The sequence below is a fragment of the Chrysochloris asiatica genome, unplaced genomic scaffold, assembly GCF_000296735.1.
Source record: "Chrysochloris asiatica unplaced genomic scaffold, ChrAsi1.0 scaffold00025, whole genome shotgun sequence".
Lineage (NCBI taxonomy): Eukaryota > Metazoa > Chordata > Mammalia > Afrosoricida > Chrysochloridae > Chrysochloris > Chrysochloris asiatica.
In genome coordinates this window covers 21,819,149-21,841,526 of record NW_006408543.1, presented here as the reverse complement: position 1 = coordinate 21,841,526, position 22,378 = coordinate 21,819,149, and the positions used below count along the sequence as shown (strand labels likewise).

The window sequence follows — 22,378 nt, the reverse complement described above, 5'->3', positions numbered from 1 at the left end:
GAGCCCCTACAGGGCTGTAATCCTCACAGAAGCAGACGGCTTCTTTCTCCTGCCAGGAACTGATGGATTTGAACCACTGACCTTTCAGTTAGCAACCGAGAACCTAACCTCCATGCTAGTAGGTTTCCCCAAAGGCTCCTACTTCTGGGAACTACTGACCTACTCCAGGACCGGCTTTCTTCAGACAAAGAGACTCCCGTGAAATGAAGGTGCCAATTTCAGGTCAAGTGGATTCCATGAAGTTCTGAATCTTGCCCAAGTCAATGACTAAACTATTCCAGGGAGAAAGTCACCCTTGTAGACAATGAGGCAACCTGCTCACTCTGGAAAAATAAACAGACCAAACTGACCTTAGAAGTGTTGGCTAGTGAGAGAGGGGCTCTCCTTGCCCATGTTATATTGGGTTGCTCAGAACGGAAACTTCCACATCCACCCTGGTGCGCACCTTGCCCAACACTAAAACCACCGCCATTAATCACTTTCTTCATTGTGGCATTTACAGGAGAAACAGCAGCCATGTGAGCACACAAGCTACAAAAGAAGACAGTCAGGGTCTTAAAATGTCTAAGAACTCACAACCAGAAAGTGGCTGCCACAAATCATCATCCATGCAGGCAGAAGCATCTTCCTGTCTCTGTCAGGCAAGATGATGTCCTCATGAGTCTATTCTCTGAGGATTACATAAGATGAATGTTTTATTGCTTTTTCCAAGACTTGTCAGTACAGAAACTGCTGAGACAATTGCACTGGGAACAGGGACATAAGCAACTGTGGTTTGTGAAGTATCAAGGATGAAGAAATTCTTGGGACACAGTGGCAGTCAAATCAAGTTTATGGAAACTGCAACTTGAGCACATATTTCATTTCTTTTATTCCTCTCTCAAGGAAATGCAAGTGTCCCAGGCGGACTTCGCACTATTTGTTAAATTCTATCCCATGCACTCCTCTTTGGAGAAGAAATATCAAATCAGGGGAAGGAAATAACAGGATAAGCCTTTGAACTCAAGGTCAGTTTGAACTGCAAGGTCAGTGGTTCAAGCTCACCAGTCATTTCTTGGAAACCCTATATAGGTTCAAGCTCACCTGTTAGTTGCTCCTTGGGAACCGTAGGCCATGAGCCGGCAACGACTCTACAGCACATACCAACAACAACAATACTAAATACAGGTAGTCCCTAGATTATAAAATATTCTATTTATGACAAACCACACTTGCAACTATCCATTTTTTAATAATTTGTATATCTTTTTACATAAGCATATATTAACATGTATCTGTTACTTTATAGGTAATGTTTCCAACCAGAGACAAAGATCAGATTTATAAAGATACTGATAATAAAAGTCAATAACAATGAAAACTAAAAAAAAAAAATTTAGGGATTCTACTTACATCATACCTGGTGTGGCACTGTAGGGTCATCACTGGACTTTGAACCACAAGGTTGGCAGTTCAAACCCACCAGCTGCTTCTCAGAAACAATATACAGGATCGCTATGAGTCTGAACCAGCTCAACGGCACTTACCAACAGCAACTTACATCAGAACTAACACAAGAAGAGTCAGGCTGTTGTGGTTTGTTGCTGTATGCCATCCAGTAGGTTCCGACTCATAACAACCCTGTATAGAGTTTCCGTGGCTGTACATCTTTACCAGAGCAGAAAGCTTCATCTTTCTCCCACAGAGCAGCTGGTGAGTTCAAAATCCTAACACATAACCCACTACACACCAGGGTCTACCTGTATTTGCCAGGCACTCTGTTAGGCACTTTATTTGGAGTTTTCTCATTCACTCTTCCCAATAATCCAAAAGGAAGAGGTTGTCTGGCCCCTTTAATATGAGAAGGATCCTTCAATTCAGTGTGGTGAAGGGTCTACGTTTGCCTGACTTTAATGCGTTACTTACTCCTTCCCATCCTTGACACCATCCTCCTCATTGAAAACACAATATTCCAGCATTGAAGTACTACAGTACCATGTCAGACAGTCCAGTTTTCCCAAATTTTTCTCCTTCTCCCTTCAGTCTTTACCTTGGAGTACAAGCTTGAAGAAAAGGCTGTTGGCACTGAACTTCCATTAAAGATGATGGAAAACTTGGGAACGGATAAGGGTGATGGTTGGCCAACATAATGAATTAAATGTGTGACAACTGTTCAAGTGTCAAGTGTTTTATGACATATCTATTTGCCATAATAAATAATAATATTGATTTTAATTTTTTTAACTTAAAAAAGGTCAATGACAAAAGTAATCCAACACAATGACTTCATGTATGAGCTCAGGAGTCTAGCTTCTCAAGATCTCTCATTTATAGACTATGTGACCTTGGGCAAGTTACTTAAATCCTTGGAATTTATTTGCTCATCTATAAAATGGAATGATGATGATGATGATGATGATGACAGAGCCTACCTCCAAGGTTTGTTGCAAGGATTAAATGAATGAAGGATCAAAGTACTTAAACAGAGCCTAGAGGAAAATAAACCAGTAAGCAGTAGTTATTTTTTAATTATTATAGCAGCTCTGCAGGAAATCTCCCTATTACAGTCATCGCAGACCCCCTGACAGTCTCAGGGGTGAGATTCTAGAGACAGATGGATTTTATGTTTCCTTACAGGATGAAGTGTGTGGGTTAAGTGGCTTGCCCGTGGGTATCCAATGAATCCTGTTGGAACTGGATTTAGTGCTGCCTCCAGGCTCTTTTTTCTAGATGGTTCCATATTCAAGGGGCCTCTTTCCCTAAAAAATCTACAAGCCTCAACGCGGGTCACTAGCAACCAGGCACTAGGGATACAGACCCTATTACAGAGGATGAGGTGTGGAACTCCTTGTAGCAAACAATTTGACCTTTGGTCTTACTTCCTGATGGCCAGAGATCATAACTGAAGTCAATGAGTGGAGGCTGGCCAGTCTAAGAGGGCTCACCAGGGGGTTCAACAATGACTAATATCAGAAGACTTGACCATGACCACGTGATGAAGTCGATAAAGACTTCAGAAGACAGTGGGAGAACTCAGAGGCTCAGTAGAGCTTCTGGGTTGGAAAGAGCAAACATTCTGTTCTGGAGGGTAATGGTGTCCCTGAGGGTAGAAAAGCGCTGAACCTAGACCCTTCCCAGACCTTGCCAATGTCTTTACATTCTTTTCCTTCTAGATTAAAGATAGTCCTTTTCCTTCAGTTTGTGAGTTATTTCAATGAATTATGGAACACACAGGGGCAGTAGAAACCAGCAGGTCAGAAGTTAGACAAAGGAAGATGACCAAACTTGAGGTTTATATCCTCAGAGGATTAGGGGAAACTTCAAATGTAGGGATCAGCTGGTCTGAAGTACAGGAAGCCATGTGGGCCCTGGTGTCTGCAACTGGTACCCCTGATCTCTTCCTAGTGACTAGGAAGAGAGAAAGGATTGGGAGGAACAGCTGGTTAAAGGACAAACTAGAGAAGAAAAACTGAAAAAATGTTCAGACCAGCATCCCTGGACTGCTCTGGCACAAACTGATGTGCCAATGACGGGATTTGTTAGAGAGACCCACTGATGATGCACTGAGTAACACCTTGGAGTCAATGGTCACCCCACTGTTTGGGGTGGGGGCTGCCTGGGTCCCTGGCATTTTCTGAAACTACCTGGAGAACACTATGGGGAACCACAATCCGTGGAATCAGCCCTGTTGTTGTTGTTGTTGTTGTTGTTGTTATGTGCCGTGGAGTCGGTTCTGACTCATAGCGATCCTGTACAGGGTTTCTGAGACTGTAAATCTTTATAGGAGCAGAAAGCTTCATCTTTCTCCTGCAGAACAGCTGGTAGATTCTAATTGCTGACCTTGCGGCCCACAGCCCAGTTTGTAACCACTACGCTACCAGAGCTCCTTGGAATCAACCCTAGTCTCTCCTAAATAAATATGAGGCTGAGTCTTTCTGCCATAGCTGGAGATACAGGCAATTATCTAGCAGCCCAGGTAAAACCCTTGAAGTGGAATAGAAAATTGTTGAGCTGTTTCCCTGGGCTCTGAGCCACAAAGACATAGCCTCTGGGCACAGGCACCCAGCCCAGCACTCAGGGGAGCAACTTCTGCAAAGGAGCAAATGGAGTAAAATTTTAGGATTTGAAGTCCCAAAGGGCTTTCAGAAGCTTTCCTCTGTTTTCTCTTAGCAGAGCCCCAGGGTCCATGTAATTTAAGGAGTTTCTAGGGTTTTCTCTTCCTTCTCCTTCCCAGAGGGGTAGGGTGGGGTGGGAATGAATAGCAGCTTGCCATCAGTACAGCTGGGATTTCTTCCTTCAATACCATCAGTTCTTAATCATATGCTGTCTCTTGAAGATGGTTGAATATTGACCAATTCTTTTTGGTACAGTGACTCTGTATATTCCTTCCATTTTTTCTTGATGCTCCCTGCATCATTCAATATTTTGCCCATAGAATCCTTCAATATTGCAACTAGAGGCTTGAATTGTTTCTTCAGTTCTTTCAGCTTGACAAATGATGAGTGTGTTCTTACCTTTGGGTTTTCTAACTCCAGATCTTTGCACATTGCATTACAATACTTGACTTTGTTCTTAGGGCTGCCCTTTGAAATATTTTGTTCAGCTTTTTCATTCTACCCACAACACTCCTAGAAGAACCCTTAGACATCTGGGCAGCCCATCACCATCCCAGCATCTACCAGAGAAAGCTTCTTGGAGCAGATGCAATCTAAGCTGTATCTTCAAGAATGGGCAGAAGTTGCTATCATATACCAAGTTTTCAAACATATGTTGTTTCACATCTCATCCATCTGTCCACGGAGACTTGCAAGTTGCTATAATGTGAACAGGTTTCAAAGGAGCTTCCAGGCTAAGACAAAGAACACGACCTGACAGCCGAGAAAAACTCCAAGGAGCAAACAGTACAATCCACAAGTGGTTACAATGGGAATGGTGCAGGACAGTTGTACATGGAGTAGCCATGAGTTGGGGGCCAACTCAATAATAGTGAACGACAACAAAATTTATCTCCACTTTCCTGTATTTTGTTGGCATATTTGTCTTCCCTTGCACCAATTTCCCAGTCTTTAAAAAGCTTTGTACGTCTCAGTAGCTCATAGAACAAATGCGTCCCAGTTGATTTTCCTTTTAACTAATTATTTTACCCACTCCTGTAATCATTTGACTTAGTACATTGCCATTGGCATTTACTGTGAAATATTTGTGATAAACTGTAAACACTGTAAAACATCATGATGCTGCTAGGCATCATAAATGAAGCTGTTTTCTGTACAGTGTTCTACCCCCCCCCCCAAAAAAAAAAAGAACGGGCAGAATGCTCACAAATGTGCTTTGCAGAGAATGCCCATCCCTCCATCATCATCATTAGCTGCTTGCAGAACCTCTATTCATCTTTCAAAAGTCTGCTCAGACAAGGCCTCATCCTAGAAGACATCGTGGACACCTGCAAGCAAAGTTAATATACCAGACGGATGTTTCCATTGTTCCACACTTGTGTTGTTGTTAGGTGACATCGAGTGAGTTCCAACTCATAGTGACCATAGCACAGCAGAACAAAACACTGCCCGATCCTTACGGCATCCTCACAATTGTTCCGTGTGAGCCCACAGCTGCTACCACTGTGTCAATCCATTTCACTGAGTGTCTCCCTCTTTTTCACGGACCCTCCACTTTATCAAGCATGATGTCCTCCAGGGATGGGTCCCTTCTGACAACATATCCAAAGTAGGAGAAACGAAGTTTACCACCCTCACTTCTAAGGAGCATTTAATACTTAACATACTAATTATCTAAGTGTATCTCAGTCTTTCATATTTGGCTGTGAATTAGTATTCATTATTCATCTCATTATTCATCCCAAATCCCTAGCAAAGCCTGGCTCATGTTAAGTATTCAATAAATGTTTGTTGAATAACAGGATGTACGGATAGATAGATGATGGATGGATAAAAGGAAGCTGTGGAAGTGGGAAATACAATTAGAAAGGTTGTTAGGGGTCCAATCATTTCATTGCTAATATAGACATTGTCGTTCAGTGCTGTTGAGTTGATTCCAACCCATAGCAACCCTGTATAGGGTTTCCAAGGAGCAGCTGGTGAGTCTGAACCACCGACCTTGCAGTTTAAACAGCTTTGTAGTCTGGCGCATTAACCCACAGCCCACAGCGTAGACATAGCTTCCCACAAACAGACTGAAATTGTTTTCCACATGCACCAAAAGTCCCAGCTAAGTGACTCTGACTCATCTGTTTAGTCAAGCATGGCACAAATAGTCTGCACTCAACAACTAACCTAAAACTTGGTGGTTCAAACCTACCCAGCAACACCACAGAAGAAAGGCCTGCAATCTACTTCTGTGAAAATTACAGCCCAAAAAAACCCCTAGAGGCCAATTCTAGTCTGTGACACATGGAATCACTCAATGGCAATGGGGTTTGTTTTTCCTTCAATGATGAGGACACCCCTGGCAGTGGAGAGATTCAAGTCTTGAAACTTGGTTTCACCTTTCAGACACATCTCTAAGAGTGTACCAAACAATGTAGTAGCTCAAAAGAGGAACAAATCTTTACAGTGAGGATCATTCCCACCCCCTCGGTACACAGGGTTGGCAGGGATGGGCCACTTAGACAACGGCTACCCAAAATGGGAGGGGGGGCTACAAAGGAAAGAAGTGACTGGCTTACAAGCTTTTAAGAGGGAGTCTAGTTCCAGTGTGTGCAGGGGATGGTAGAATCTCCACTGAGTGGTTTCCAACCTGTCTGGACAGGGCTGATGAAAGGAGATGGGAATAAGACTCTTGTGGTTCAGTAGTGAATAATTGTTATCAGTACTGACTGTGAATGTTGGAAATGCAAAGGTAGACATCTTGTAACAAAAGGAGGGGAGTGGTTGATTTTGCAGTCTAGGAGCAGAAGTCCCTGGGACCATCAAGGGAGAAGAGCAGAGTGCAGGACCCTATCCAGAGAAGCAGTGACACCAGAGGCGGAGGCAGAGATGATGACATGGAGAGATGGAGCAGCTGGGGACTCTGGACACAGAGAGGTAGAGGGTCTGTGTACTGATGGCCAGGGGGCAGGCTTGTGGGGTGTATGTACCCTTTGGTCGTTTGATGATACATGGAGGGGATTGTAATCATTGCAATGAAATGAAATACGACAGGATAAATGTAAAGCTAATTTTCGCCCATGTAAACAATCACTTATATCACAATAAAAACTTAAAAATTAAAAAGTGTACCAAACAGAAAAAATGCACCTTTGTGAGAAAACAAGCTCTGCTTTTCCAGCACTTTGTGGCTCTGTTTCTGCTTCTGCTAGAACACAGATATGCAGTGAGGACCTACTATGTTTCAGGTACTGTTCTAGGCACTAAACCAAAACCAAAGGAAACCCCCTGCTACTGAATCAGTTCCAACTCACAGCGACCCTGTCAGATGCAGTAGAACCACCCCTTTGGGTTTCTAAGACTGCAAAGCTTTATGGGAGGAGAAAACCTCACTGTTCTCCCACAGAATGAATGGTGGATTTGAACTGCCAATCTCGCAGTTAGCAATCCATTAATTAACCCACTCTGCCATCAGGCCACCTTCTAGACACCACTGTTGTTGTTGTTGTTGTTAAGTGTTGTCATTCCAACTCATAGTGGCCCTGTATAGGGTTTCTGAAGCTGTAAATCTTTGCAGAAGCAGAAATCCTCATCTTTCTCTAGTGGAGGGACTAGTGGACTCAAACCACTGACCTTGTGGTTGGCAGTCCAACATTTATCCTACACAGCCACTGTGCTCCCTGACACTGTTTTTGTTGTTAAGTGCCATCGAGTTGATTCCAACCCATAGAGACACTGTATAGGGTTTCCGAGGAACAGCTAGTGGGTTTGAACCGTTGACCTTGTGGTTCACAGTCTAGTGCTGATCTTACGGTGCCACACCAGGAGTCCTAGAGCGAGACTAATGAGCCAAATAGATCAGTTTCCTAGCTTCATAGTGATTATATACTAGTGAAGGAGACAGAAATCTAACAAGGAAAGAAAGAAATACCTAAGCATCATTTTCCAAAAACTCACTGCCATCAAGTCAATACCAAGTCACAGTGACCCTTATAGGACAGAAAAGAACTGCTCCCTAGGATTTCTAAGGTGATACACCTTTACGGAGTCCTGGTGTGGCGCTGTGGGTTAGTGCGCCAGACTGCAAAGCTGTTTGAACTGCAAGGTCGGCAGTTCAAACTCACCAGCTGCTCCTCGGAAATCCTATACAGGGTCGCTCTGGGTCAGAATCGACTCGATAGCACTTAACAACAACAACAACATCTTTACAGAAGAAAACAATAAAGCAAGGTTTCATTTTATTGATCGGGTTCAAACCCACCAGCCACTCAGTGTGAGAAAGATGAAGCTGTACAGATGTGGATTGTGGGTTAATACGCTGGACTGTAAGGTCTATTTGTACCTCAAGGTCGGTGGTTCAAGCTCACCAGCCGCTCCTTGGAACCCCTGCACAGGGTCACCATGAGTGGGAACCAACTTGATGGCAACAACGACAAAAGGAATAAAGGAAGAAATAGAGACAGGGCTTTCTTTTCAATAAGACAGCTAAAGGAATGGCATGAGGAAGCAAGTCATTAGAATGTCAACAGGAAGAACATTCTCCTAGGAAGAAGAGCTAGTGCAAAGGCCCTAGGACAGAGACAAGTTTAGAATGTTCCAGAAGAGCCATCAGGTCAGTGTGTGTGAGAGGAAGGAGGGGAGACTGGTAGAGCTGAGATCAGAGAAGATACCCAGAATAGCCCGTTTCCTTTACCAGTTCTGTTACATGCAACCAAAGGAGAAAGGCCAGTGTCAGTGGAAGCATTGCAGGCCCACATGGGCTCTCCCTGACCCCAGTTCAACAGCTATAGGATGGAACCACCTGACAACCTGGGGAATTAACTGTCTACATTGAGAAGTGACTTCATGGTAATTTACCCCATGTTGTTTGTTAAATGCCATTGAGTCAGTTCCGACTCATAGCAACCCTGTATGGGGTTTCTGAGGAGCAGACGGTGAGCTTGAACCGCTGATCTTGCAGTTCAAACCAACTTTGCAGTGCAATGCATTTGCCCACAGTGCCAAACCAGAACGCCATGTGTCCCATTGGATAATCAAATATATAGGATTAAGCGTCAAGCTTGCTCTCTTGAAGGAACTCAATTCTGGTGAGTGAGTGTCAATTCAAATTATTTGGGGGGTAAACTGCAGACACTTCTATTTACTGTACTTTGACTTAACAGCTGTGTAGATTTTGAAGGAACCTTAGAAATTCTGCCCAATCCATTTGTTTTTCCAAATAAGGAATCTGAGGCTTGTATATGTTTCTCATTTGTTCACAGTCATATAGCAGGGTGAGGTCAATGTCAAAACTAGAGCTTAGGCCTCTTGAAATCTACCTGGTCCCTGCCCGTTTAGTGACCGTTGTCAAGTCTTCTGATGGGGAGAGGGTGGGTGTCAGCTCAACAAAAGGCAAAACTCAGTGCTTCAGAAAGATAAAATGATGTTGTCCTCTCTCCCCACTTGTTCTATGATAGACCCTCATTGCTCACCTGGATCAATGTCTCCAGCTCCTGCAGACTGACACAGACATGATCCCGAAGGAATTCTGCCTTCTCTAAGGCAATGGTATTCTTCTGGCTGCTCTCAAAAGGCTGCTCCAGTGCCCGGAAGACGAGACCCCCAGTGACGAGGTAGACCACCACGACCACAAAGATGGCGACCACTGTTTTCCACTTCATGACGGTCTGCAGGCCCCCCTGGGAGGCACCTTCCATTCTGGCTACCACTGTGGCTCGGGAGGAGATGGCGAGGCGCGGGGCCGGGTAATGGCCGTTAGTGGCACCCTTGGGCTGACAGGCAGGTGCCGCTGAGGGAACAGCCACTGAGGAAACAAGGGGAGAGGGAGGGAGAGGGAAAGAGAGAGTTTGTTTATAAATATGAAGCACAAAACTTGTCAGAAACAAAGCACAGATGTCTTGCTTAAGCCAGCTTTCAAATTTGAGGATTAAAAATGTGTTCACCAAGCCTGCATTTAGGGTGTTTGATCGGTTGCTAGGTGTCAGGTTGAGTTCTAAAACATGAGCCTAGGAGTCCTAGAGTTTTGTTTTGTATTTCAACAGAGTTAACTGAATTTGAAATGTCTTTTTTTCTACAGGGATCCAAATTTGAAAGCCATCTCTCTATTCTTTCTAATTTAGTTTTTCCCTCAGCTTCCCTGTTTAAATAGGAAGTAAGAGAGATACATGACTAAACATCATATTGGAGTAAGAGAAACCTTGTTCAGTTTAGACAGGGAATAAACAGGAGAGAAGAACCTAGTTACCATGTTCAAGTAGTGAGGGCTAGCAAATGCCAAGAGCAAAGGAGAGATAAACATCTTTGTTGTTGTTGTTAAATACCACTGAGTTGGTACTGACTCATAGCAACCCTGTATAGGTTTTTCAAGGAGCGGCTGATTAGTTTGAACTGCTGACTTTGCAGTTGAAACTGACCTTATGGTCCAGTGCTTATCGTACACCAGGATGAACATTTAGAAAATCAAAATGTCCTCTTATCTAGGGATTGTTGTTAAGCACCATTGAGTCAGTTCCGACTCATAGCTACCCTGTATAGGGTTTCCAAGGAGCGGCTGGGAAGCTTAAACCACCGACCTTGGGGTTCAAACTAACTTTGCAATCCTGTGCATTGACCCACAATGCCACATCAGGACTCCTATCTGGGGCTATGGGAGCCGAAATAAAATATTATTTAAAAAAGGTAAGCTCACCATAAAGAAGGCAGGTCAAAAATCACACATAGTAAAGAAAGTCTGAGTTTCTAAAGACCACAGAGTGAAGAAAAAGAAAGGTGGTTTTAACAAGAAAAGAAAATAATGAGTGATATTTTATGACAATTTACTTGGCTTCTTATAATAAAAATATGTATCCTCCATGTATTTCTCAATACAAAAGGAAAAATGACTTAGATGTAACGACCTCTTATCTCTTTGGAGTCCTGGTGTGATGCTGTAGGTTAAACACTGGACCTTAAGGTCCATTTGAGCTGCAAGTTCAGTGGTTCAAACCCACCAGCTGCTCCTCGGAAACCCTATACAGGTTTGCTATGAGCTGGAACCAACTCAACGGCACTTAACAACAACAAAATAGGATAAGCACTGGACTGCACACGGTCGGTGGTTCAAACCCATCAGTCACTGCTTGGAAGCCCTATACAGGGTCGCTCTGAGCTGGAACCAACTTGGCGGGCCTTAATAAAAGCAACTTCTTTTGTCAGGAGGCCTGTTGGTGCACTGGTTAAGTGTTCTGCTGCTAACTTGCTTACTAAAAGATCAGTGGCTCAGATCCACCAGCCACTCCCTGGGAGAAAGAAGTGACAGTCTGCTTCTATAAGGACTGACAGCCTGGGAAACGAGATGGAACAGCTTTACACTGTCCATTAGGGTCACTATGGGTAGACAGCAAAGGTTTGGATGTTGGTGTTTTACCCTGGTCCAACGGTATAGAATTTCTTCCAATAAGCCATTAGAAAGAAATTTCCTCTAGGTTTTGAGACACAAAGAATTTCTCTAAGATCCCTGGTTCTCTGTAAGGGCAATTTCATTACGTTGGAAGTAAATACGTTAAGCTGGAGGTTTTTCTGTAATGGCAGGAAGTTCCGGGTGGTTCTGTACACAAATGCTGTATAATCCATCACAGAAGTCTATCTTGTGCATCAGGGAATGATTGTGTTTCTTAGATTCTGTTCTCCTTTTATTGTTCTAATTCTTATGATGGCATCTGTCACAGTACAGCCTAACTGTTGCGTAAATAAGGTATTAGGAGATGACAAACCTAATTTCCTAAGTGGGGCAAACAATTCCATTCCACTGGGGCCAAACTGCTCTGTCTCGGCCTTAGGAAACTTAGCGTGAATAAAGGATCAACAATGTCATCCTTGCTCATAACACCAAGAACCCTGAGACTAGCTGGCCAGAGGGGTGACCACTTAGAAGTGGGTGTATGTGTAAACATCTGCCTTTTCTTTTAGAACCTCAAAATCAGTTTTTCACTTTCACAGTTTCTTACTCACTCTATCAAATAAAATCACTGAACACTGACTTACAGGAATACGAAATTCTCTGGAATCCCTGACCGTAATGTTTATTAATTAGAATCCGTACCCTGGACATTACGCTCTTGCTTGCTGTTGTTGGTTGCCTTCAGTGCACGGCGACCTTACACAGGGAAGCCTCCTGTGCCCACTTCATGACCGTTGGTACATTGGTACATTTGACCGTTGGTACATTTGTTGTGGTTACTGTCCCAAGCCATCTCATCCAGGGACCCACTCATGTTCATTCGCCTTCTCTACTTTATCAAATATATCTCCTTGTCAGTGACTGGTTTTTCCTAATGAATGTCTCTCAGTCTCTTCATCTTTGCCTCACAGGAGCCGTCAAGTTTGACTTCATCTAACACTGATTTGTTCATTCTTTTGGCAATTCATGGTAAATGGTCTTGTTAACCCTTCTCTAAAGATGCCACACTCAGATTCTTAGATGCCCTTACTGATTCTAAGAAGGTAAACCCTGTCTAGGGACGCTTACGTTCAGCATTGTTCATCTTCCGTCCCTTTCACCTCCCCTGCACTTTGCGATCCTTCATACCTCACAGCCACCAGCCTCATTCAGGCCACCAGCATGTCTTGCCTAGACTAATTCAGTGGTTTCTTAAGTGTCCTCCAGCTTCCACTTCTGCCCAGCTTCTAATCTGCTAAGTCTCTGGTTAAATACCACTTCTGAGACCACCTTCTCCCCTACTGCACTGGCCCTCTGTGATAAGCAGAATCATGGCTTCCACAGAACCTACAATCCACCCCTTAAACCTGTGAATATGCTACCTCATGTGACAAAAGGGACTTTGCAGTTGTGATTAAGCAAAGGATCCCAAGAGGAGAAAAGTTATCCTGTATTATCCAGATGCAATTACAAGTGTGATTGCAAGTATCCTCGAAACAAGGAAGCAGGAGAGTCAGATAAACAGACATGACGACAGAAGCAGAGGAGTGATGAGGTCACAAGCCAAGGGATGCAGTCAGCCTCTTGCAGCTAGAAAGTGCATGGAAGTGAACCTCCAGAAGGAAGCAGTCCTGCCGACTCCTTGCCTTTGGCCCAGTGAGACTGATTTTGGATTCTGAGCCCCAGAATCATAGATAATAAATTTGTATTGTTTTAAGCCACTGAGTTTACAGTTAGGTATTACAGCAGCAATTGTAAACTAATATACCTTCCAGCACTCACTGCACAACCAAACCCAAGCCATTGCTACTGAATCAATTCCTACTCATAGCAACCCGACAGGACAGAGTAGAAAGCGCTTCAGTTTCCAAGGCTGTCATCTTCATGTAAGCAGACTGCCCATCTTTCTCCTGTGGAGCAGCTGGTAGATTCAAACTCTCAACCTTTTGGTTAGCAGCCAAGCAACTTAGCCACTACACCATACAGCCTAGTCATTGCCCAGCCCCATGAGGGCAGACACAATGTCTACCCCTCACTTTTATGTCCCCAGGGTCCTGCACAGTGCCTGGTACACAGTGAGTGTCCAATCAATCAGTGATGAATAAAGGAAGAAAGGAAGGAAGGAAGGAAGGAAGGGAGGGAGGGAGGGAAGAATGAAACCACACATCCAGGTGGGAAAGTGGCATCAAATGGAAAACAATCAACTAGCCCAGCTGTGTTCTTTTCACACCTCCATGTTTTTGCAGATGTTGTTCACTCAGTCAGTAACCTCTTCTCACCACATATGCCTGAAAGCTCTTATCCTCCCCAGTCCTCCTGGCCTTTCCCAGAAGGGCTTCACCTGCCTGTCTCCCCCACTAGGCTGCAAGCTTTGTAGAGTTAGAAAACTCATCTTTGAACCATCCTAATTCCATTTCTTGGCACAGCTTGTGACATAGAGCAAATGTGTGTTTTCTGTTCCTGATGCTGGTGATCTTTCCTTGAGTCTAGAAGCAGAGGCCCCATAGAATCACCCCTCCCCTCACTAGCAAGCACTGACTTAGCACCAAATAGGTACAAGGGGCTGTACTAGGTTGTGAATAAGCCATTGTTTCTCCCAAGCTTCAGGGAACTGGTTGTCTACCCAGGGGCTATACGCCACAGCACCTGGCCATTCATATTAGGACAAAGCCTCATCAGGTGATAAACAATGCCTGGACACAGAGATCTAATCGAGCTGGAGTTGTGCCCTTCACCGACCTGCATTGTGGAGGGTTCCAGAGCTTCTAGCATCCCTGAGGCTGGGTAGAAGTAGACTTGAGAAAGGTCTTTTCACACACACTTAGGCCAGTTCCTGATGCCAGTTTGCTAAGCGTATGAACAAAATCCACCAACCCATGAGCATCTACAACACCAGACCAGAAACCAGAGTTTCAGTCCCAAACCTGTCAGTGACTGAGTGTCCCTGAAACTGTCACTTAGTTCTCTGTGTGCTTATCGGTGAAATATGAATAATAACAGTCACTCTTTTCCCCAACTGGATTCTTAAGAACAACGAATGAGCTGCCCTAGTTTACTGACTGGAGAATATTTTTGATGCAGGAAGTATTGGCTAGGGCCAAAAAATGTTACAAAACCTTCTGTACATTTCATTAAAAATGAGTTGATGGCGTTAGCTAATACGACTGCAGTTTTCTGATGGTTAAAAAAGGATTTCATTTGTACCCTTTCCTGAGGTTGCATACGTTTCCAAAGGGGATTGTAATTAATCCAATTCTTCTAAGAAACCACAGTGGCGCTCATGCTAATAATACAAAGTTGGCTTGTGGTTTGGGGGATACAGCTCTGCAGCCAATAAAGGAGAAAAACTGGCTAGATGATGGTGGTAAAGGTGGTGATGATGATGATGATGATGATGATGAAGAAGAAGGTGGTGGTGGTAAAGGTGGTGGTGGTGGGAACTTTTACTGAGCATTTACTTTGGACCCAGCACTCAGATAAACACTCTGCCTACATCACTGTATTTGGCCCTCACCACAAGCTATTACCATCCTCTGTTGTTTACACTCTCCAAGAAACAGATGACAAGGCACAGTTAAATGTACATGGGTTTTATTAGGGGACATGCATGTGGGAGAGAAAATTAGAAGGATTTGGGGAGATTGGGGCAGCCACCAGACACAGAGTGTCATTGTGACTCCCAGTAGAGGAGAGAGAAAAGGAAAGAGAGGCAGGCATACGCATCCTAGATGGCTTTCAGTTTAAGGGAGGTTCATGAAGGCCACCAAGATCTTGAGTTCTGAGTCTTTCAGAAAAAGACCAGTATCCTCACCACTCCCAGTCACTGGCTGGGAGCAGTCCATGGGAGATGCGTTCTCAGTGCAGACTGGGAGCTAGTTTTCAGGGCAGCAGCCAGGGCTCTTAGTCAATGACCCTACTGTCCCTGAGCTCGTGACCACACATCCACACTTCACAGGGCAGGAAACAAAGTCCCAGTAAGGCTAAATGACTAAGCCAGGGCCAAACAGCCAGAAAATGGTGGAGCCAGAATTTAAACAAGAATAATCTGACTTCAGTCAGTTCTCCTCTGACTGTAGCAACAGGAAATGATGAAGCAGAGCAATTCCATGTGAAAAGGGCCCGGTTTTATTCAAAAATGAACAAGGTATTTGTATCAGATGGGCATTAAAATATGGTCTAGTCTAGGGGATGGACTATGTCGGTTTCCTGGCAGTAATGGAGTTTTCCCCATCAATCATGGATGGAGCATATAAAGTAATGAGCTATTATCCTTCAAGGCTCCAACCGGAAAGTATTTAGCATCAAAAGCCATCAAGAACTCAGGAAAAATGAAGTATTGAATATCCCTTCAGTTCATTTTCATTTTGAAACCGAATGTCCATATATTCCATCTTTACCTAAATGGGTTGCACACTGGGTCACATGTTAGGATCTATTTCCTTCTTTGTTGAACAAGTTCTTCGTAATTTTACATTATCATTAATTATTATAAATGTTAGTCTTTACATTTACTATTGTAAGTAAATTGTTGTTGCTGTGTTGCTACGTGTTGTCGAGTCGGTTCTGATTCATAGCAACCCTGTAGAGGATTTCCGATGAGCAGCTGGTGGGTTTGAACCGCCAACCTTATGGTTCAAATCAGCTCCATGGTTTAATGCTTTATCCTACAGTGCCACACCAGGACTCCATTATTATAAGTATTTTATTCTTGTATTTACTATTATAAATAATTTTTATATCTATGATTATACATGGAGTCCTGGTATAGCACTGTAGGATAAGCACTAGACCACAAGGTCAGTTTGAACCACAAAATCAGCGATTCAAATTCACCAGCCACTCCTTGGAAACCCTATACAGGGTCACTAAGAGTTGGAATTGACTCAACAGTAATGATCGTAAATATTATTTATGTTTATCATTATAAATATTATTCTTAATATTACTATTATAAATATCATTCTTTATATGTATCAACTAAACCTTGCTATTGATGTTACATTATTGGCTTTCCCACGCTCCTTAGAGTTTACTCATTCATTCATTCATTCAACAAACATTCACACTCACGAGGCACCATGCCAGGTACCAGAGATACTCTTATCCTACAAAGCCACAATGAATAAAATATATCCCCACCAACAGAGGTGGTGGGACAGGTGACAAAGATGTTGCACATGTTGGAAAATTGATTTTATCTTCACAACAATCTTGTATAGACGACACTGGTCATTACTGCCTCCTTGACAGGTGAGGAAACTGAGGCTGAGAGAGGTACCACTGGTAGCCTATCACAAGCCAACATGAAATGGCGTCTTTGAATCAGTCTTCAGACAGCTCACCCAAAGTGCCTCTACGCTCCAATACCATCAATGAATTAAATTGCCTCCAAAGGCTTCAGGGTCTCTTGGAAACCTGAAGTGCAGCCACCTCAGAGGTGCCTCCATCACATAGCAACATGGCTCTACCTATTGATCCAGGCAAAGTACAACTGTGGCTGCAGACGGCAAGGATCACGGCAGCTCCTCGCCCAGGTCTCAGCTCACTCCGGGACAGGTGCAGCTCAGAGCTTCCAAAGGGTCCCAATGAAAACTCCAAAGGGTCCCCCAAAAGACTCCCAGAGTCAGACTTCAGGCTTGGGGGAGGAGAGGAGTGGGAAGAGGCAGGTGGTCTCCACCACCATGTCATAGCACCTGGTTTCAGCCATCATCTGCCTCTGAGAAAAGCATGGAGTGTGTGTTCCTTCTAAAGCCAGATACTCCAGCAGTTAGCCACGTAGGTGTCTACTAGAGGCCACACCGGGGAGACAGGCAAGCTGGCCCCCGTAGGAATACTGATGATACTCAATCTATACATACCAATTGAGCAGGCCACGAGAGAGGCTCTGTTCTGGGTTAAGCATAGCCCTCTCTCCTTCTATTGTTATTACGTGCCATCAAGTCAGTTCCAACTCATAGCGACCCTGTATAGGGTTTCTGAGGCTGTACATCTTTACAGGAGCAGAAAACCCCATCTTTCTCCCACGGAGTGGTTGGTGGACTTGAACCATGGACCTTGTGGCTAGTAGTCCAGTGCTTATCCTATAAAGCCATCATGTTCTGTTTCCTTCTAGACTTTTCTTCCCAAAGGAAAAAACCATGGTAACATGAATTGACTGGCATTTAACAACAACTATTGGGACAGAACTCTGGTAGTGTAGTGGTTACAAATCGGGCTGCAAACTGCAAGGTCAGCAGTTTGAAACTACCAGCTGCTCCGCAGGAGAAAGATGAGGCTTTCTGCTCCCGTAAAGATTTACAGCCTCAGAAACCCTGTACGGGGTCACTATGGGTCGGAACAAACTCCACAGCACATAGCCAACACCACCACCATAAGGACAGAGAGCCCAGAAGAGAGGAAACAACAGAGAAAGATGGTGCTAAGAATATTCTACCACTTTGTCTCACGTCTGTACTCTCTTGTCCCCTTAGTCCAGACCCTTGTCTTCTTTCACCTGAGTCACTGTGACAGTCTCCAGTCCTGACACCCTGACCCACGCTCCACACCCCAATCAGGTGGAGTTCTCTGAGGAAAAAAGATCCTCTGAAAACACCACAGAGACTCTGAATCATTGTGTAGGCCCTGAGCTGGCACCAAGACTCTCCTTACCAAAGCCTAGTGTCTACCTGTCTCCCCTGCCTCACCTTCTGCAGCATCAACACAAGCAACCTTCCCCTTAGCCAAACTGGGTACCACCGAGGCACACACACACACACAGAGCCATACTGATATTTCCCTCTGAGCCTCCCCAGAACAATGGGTCTCACTTTTGGGTTCTTTTTTCCTTCCCACTCTTATTCAGTTAACTCTTCCGCATGCTTCATGTGACACCACATCCTGAAAGTCCTCCATGACTTCTCACTCCCCAATCTGATTAAACGCCCCTTTTCGTATCTCCCTCCAGGGAGGAAGGCAGGCCCTGGGAGGCTCCTAACTACAATTCACTCCCTTCCTGAATACATTTACTCATCCATCCATAAACTTGGTTTGGGCCACCTTTTATACGATTAAGTTTACACCTGCCCAAAAGAAAACTTAACTGCACTGTTAAGTGGCAGACGTGAGCATCCCTGGCACTGCGGTGTGTTTCCACAGAGGTTCTGGGGAAACAAACAATTCAAGGAGAGTTCTTCATGGGTTTCCCAATTACTATGGAAGAACAGAAAGCAGTAATTCATTCTACTGTACTCCCAATACTCAATTTTGGATTTTTTTGTTGTTGTTGTTCTCAAAAGGCTAGACAGTTCTCTTTTACTGACTGGTACAAAATATCCGTTAGGTAAAAACATCTATTGTCTGGTGTGAGTCACCCCTGATGAATCAGCCCTCTGGGACCAGGCAGGCAGAATCTCCCATCAGTCTTTCCTTCTGACTAGGTCCAGACAGCATCAACCTGGATTTGAAAATCAGGTTGATACTCCTAACCATTAGAGCCCACCCTGCTGGGGAGAGGATTACAGAAGCTGGACTCACCAGGGGGCTCAACAAGCCAATGATGTTCCTCTTAGGACTGGCAAACAAATGGTTTCTGACCCCAGTGAGATGAAGGTACAGTGGCAGCAGCAATGAGTTTAAATGTAACAATTGTGGGGATGGCGCAGGACTGGACAGGGCTTTGTTCTATTGTACATTGTTATGAGTCGGAAACAACTTGACTGCACTTAACAACCACAACAAAGTCGCCTACAAAAAATACTCAGCTGAAGGACTCTAGACTCGTGGAATGAGAAAGGCTGTGTGCTGGTGGCCAGGAGGCAGGCTTGCAGAATGTGCTCTTCAGTTGTTTAAATGATTATATATTCCTGAGTATTTTTGTATACATCTCCCCCCACCAAAAAAAAAAAAAGAGGGAATAGAAGCAAATACTGTTGAATGCTGATGCACGGAGGAGACTGTAATCATTGCAACGAAACGATGAGTGTAAAACTGATGTTCTCCCATGTAAACTATCACTCAATTTACAATTTAAAAAAACAAAAAAACTTTCTCCTAATAAGCCCTCATAATGACTCTGTATCCCTCAAGAGAATTATTCAAGATTACACTTTTGGGATCCCAGAAAACAGCCACCATAGCCTTCTGAGCTGACTTATCTGACTTAAATGTAACTGGACTGACATATTGTCTAGGAAGACACTGGACTGAACTTTCATTTTAAAGGCATCTTAATGAAAGTAAAGGAGCTCTGGTAGCATAGTGGTTACGAATCGGGCTGTGAACCGCAAGGTCAGCGGTTCGAAACTACCAGCTGTTCCGCTGGAGAAAGATGAGGCTTTCTGCTCCCGTAAAGATTTACAGCCTCAGAAACCCTGTACAGGGTTGCTATGAGTCGGAACCGACTCAACAGCACATAACAACAACAATGAAACTACAACCTGTGTATTGCTGAAACAACTTGTCTACAGCCATCCACTGATTGCAGAGACAAGTTTCAACACATTTTGTTTGGAATAAACCTGTGCATGCATGAACTGGGGAAAAAAACTCAGCTGAAAAACCTTTTTACATAGTTCTCCCTTGATTAAGCTTACTAAGTTTCAAAAAATGAACAAGAACCATCAAAGGGAAAAAGGGGTTTCTATAAGGTACCCTGGATTCCTGGTATGGGGCTGTAGTAGGATCAGCACTGGACTGTGAACCACAAGGTCAGCTGTTCAAACTCACTGGCTGCTCCTTGGAAACCCTATACAGGGTCGCTATGAGTTGGAACTGACTGGACAGCACTTACGCAAACAACAGCGTAAAGTACCCGAGATTGGCATTTTGGCTCCACCCCCTGGTTAATTTCCTCTAGTGTGGTTTCTCTCAGGTGCTGTCGGTGCTGCTGAACAAAGCAACATTTCTATGAATGAATGCAAATGCAGCTATTCCAGGCTGCAAGTGACCATGGGTTAGAGGAAGAGAAACCTAAAAGGAACATTGTTCTTCAAGAAGCAGGGAAAGCAGTGACATAGAACACATACAAATCCACACATCAGAAGTGTTCTGAAATATTATTAAAAGCTCTGATTAGTGAGGTCTTCAAGGAACTAACTGACACACTAAATAACTTTGGAGGAGTCCTGGTGTGGTACTGTGGGATGATGCATGGGACCGAAAGGTCAGTGGTTCATATTCACCAGCTGCTCCTCAGAAACCCTATACAGGGTCACTATGAGTTGGAATCGACTCAATGGCACTTAACAACAACAAAATTAATCAGGGGACATGGATTTCCTTCAACCAAATGGCTAAATATGTTCCAGGTTTGGGGGGGAAAATGGATTGGTGATGGAAGAATGGATAAACAAACTGTGGTGTAGGCATACAATGGAATATTATGCTACCTTGAAGAATAACAAGGAAGCTGCAAGCCACTGCATAACATGGGTGAACCTTGAGGACCTTTTGCTGAGTGAAATTAGTCAGTCACAAAAGGAGAAATACTGCATAGATCATTATTGTAAAAGCTTAAGAAAAAGTACCCACACTAAAAGGGGAAAAAAATTATTTGTTGGTTATAGGGTGGGGGGTGAGGAGAGGAAGGGGAAGGTGGAGTGCAAGGTAGGGAATAGACACAAGATAGTTTGGGTGCTGTGGAGGGGAGGCAATACACTAGAAGGGGGAGGGGAATGGAAAAACAAGGTGGATGGGAGAACAGTAAGGCAGATTTGCATGGACTAAGTGGGACAGAGGTAAATAGTGGTGTATGCGTAACCTTGGAACAACAGGGTGCCAGGATACAGGGATTGAGGCACGGTTTGAATGGGTTAAAGAGGAGAAATAATGTTAAGATACTTGGTTGTCTTTTCTTTTTAGGGTTTTATTGTGAATTATGTGATAGTTTACATGGGAGAACATTAGCTTTACATTAATCCTATCATATTTCGTTTCATTGCCATGGTTACAATCCCCTCCATGCATCATCAACCAACCAAAGGGTATACCTTGTAAGCCTGCACCCGCTCCCCATCTCTGGCATCACTGCTTCTCTGGGTAGGGTCCCACTCTCCGCTCTTCTCCCTTGATGGTCCCAGGGACCTCTGCTCCTAGACTGCAAAGTCAATCACTCCCCTCCTTTTGCTACAAAATGTCTACCTTTACATTTCCAACCCTCACAATCACTCCTGATAACAATTATTCACTATTGTATCTCAAGAGACCTATCTCCTTTCATCTTGGCTGTCTTTTGAATCTTGGTTTCCCTTGCCTACTACTGTAAAACCGACACTTGAGGGGGAGAGAAAGACATAACCAGAACCATCACTATAGAAAGCTTTTAAGTCCGTCTTCAGCCTATAACTGATTGGAATACCTAAAATGGGGCTAAAACTTGGCCAAGGAAGGAGACTTCCTGCGGAGCCTTTGCATTATATAAGACCATAGGTGGAATCTGGATCCCCATCCAGAATTTTCTGAGGTGGAAAATTTTCACTTGAAAGGACAAGCAGACCAGCCTGGAATGGCTAAAAGAACAGAAGATACTTCTTGAAAGAAAGACCAACAGGAAAAAAAACAATAATGGCAATCCAATTGACTACTACAAGAACAAGCTGTTCACCAGGGAGCCATCAGGGCAAGCAGTCGGGTCCCCTTAGGGCAAACCACCTCCCAAGACTGAGATTTAAGGGGAACACACGAGCAGGCATATGGTCTTGCTGGTGACCATGCTGGTCTACCGATAAGGGGAAGTGGGGGAAAACTGCAACGAAGTTGTGAGCTAAGTTCAACCACATTCAATAGATTCCTGTCCACCTAGATTGAGACCTGGTTGGCCAGTAGTATGGTGAGACCTGGGGACTCCCAGACCCAGGGACAAAGACATAGCCACAGAGGACTAGAGCGGAGAGTGAAGTGTCCA

The 22,378-nt window shown here is 44.1% G+C and overlaps 1 protein-coding gene across 1 annotated transcript in view; it reads right to left on the bottom strand.

The window, feature by feature from the left end:
• KCNK10 (potassium channel, subfamily K, member 10) overlaps window positions 1-22,378 on the bottom strand; it is a 226,624-nt gene that overhangs the window by 139,223 nt on the left and 65,023 nt on the right. Inside the window, exon 2 of the mRNA XM_006839589.1 lies at window positions 9,554-9,885. Within this exon, the coding sequence (XP_006839652.1) occupies window positions 9,554-9,885 (332 nt within the window). The remainder of the gene's footprint in view (window positions 1-9,553; window positions 9,886-22,378) is intronic.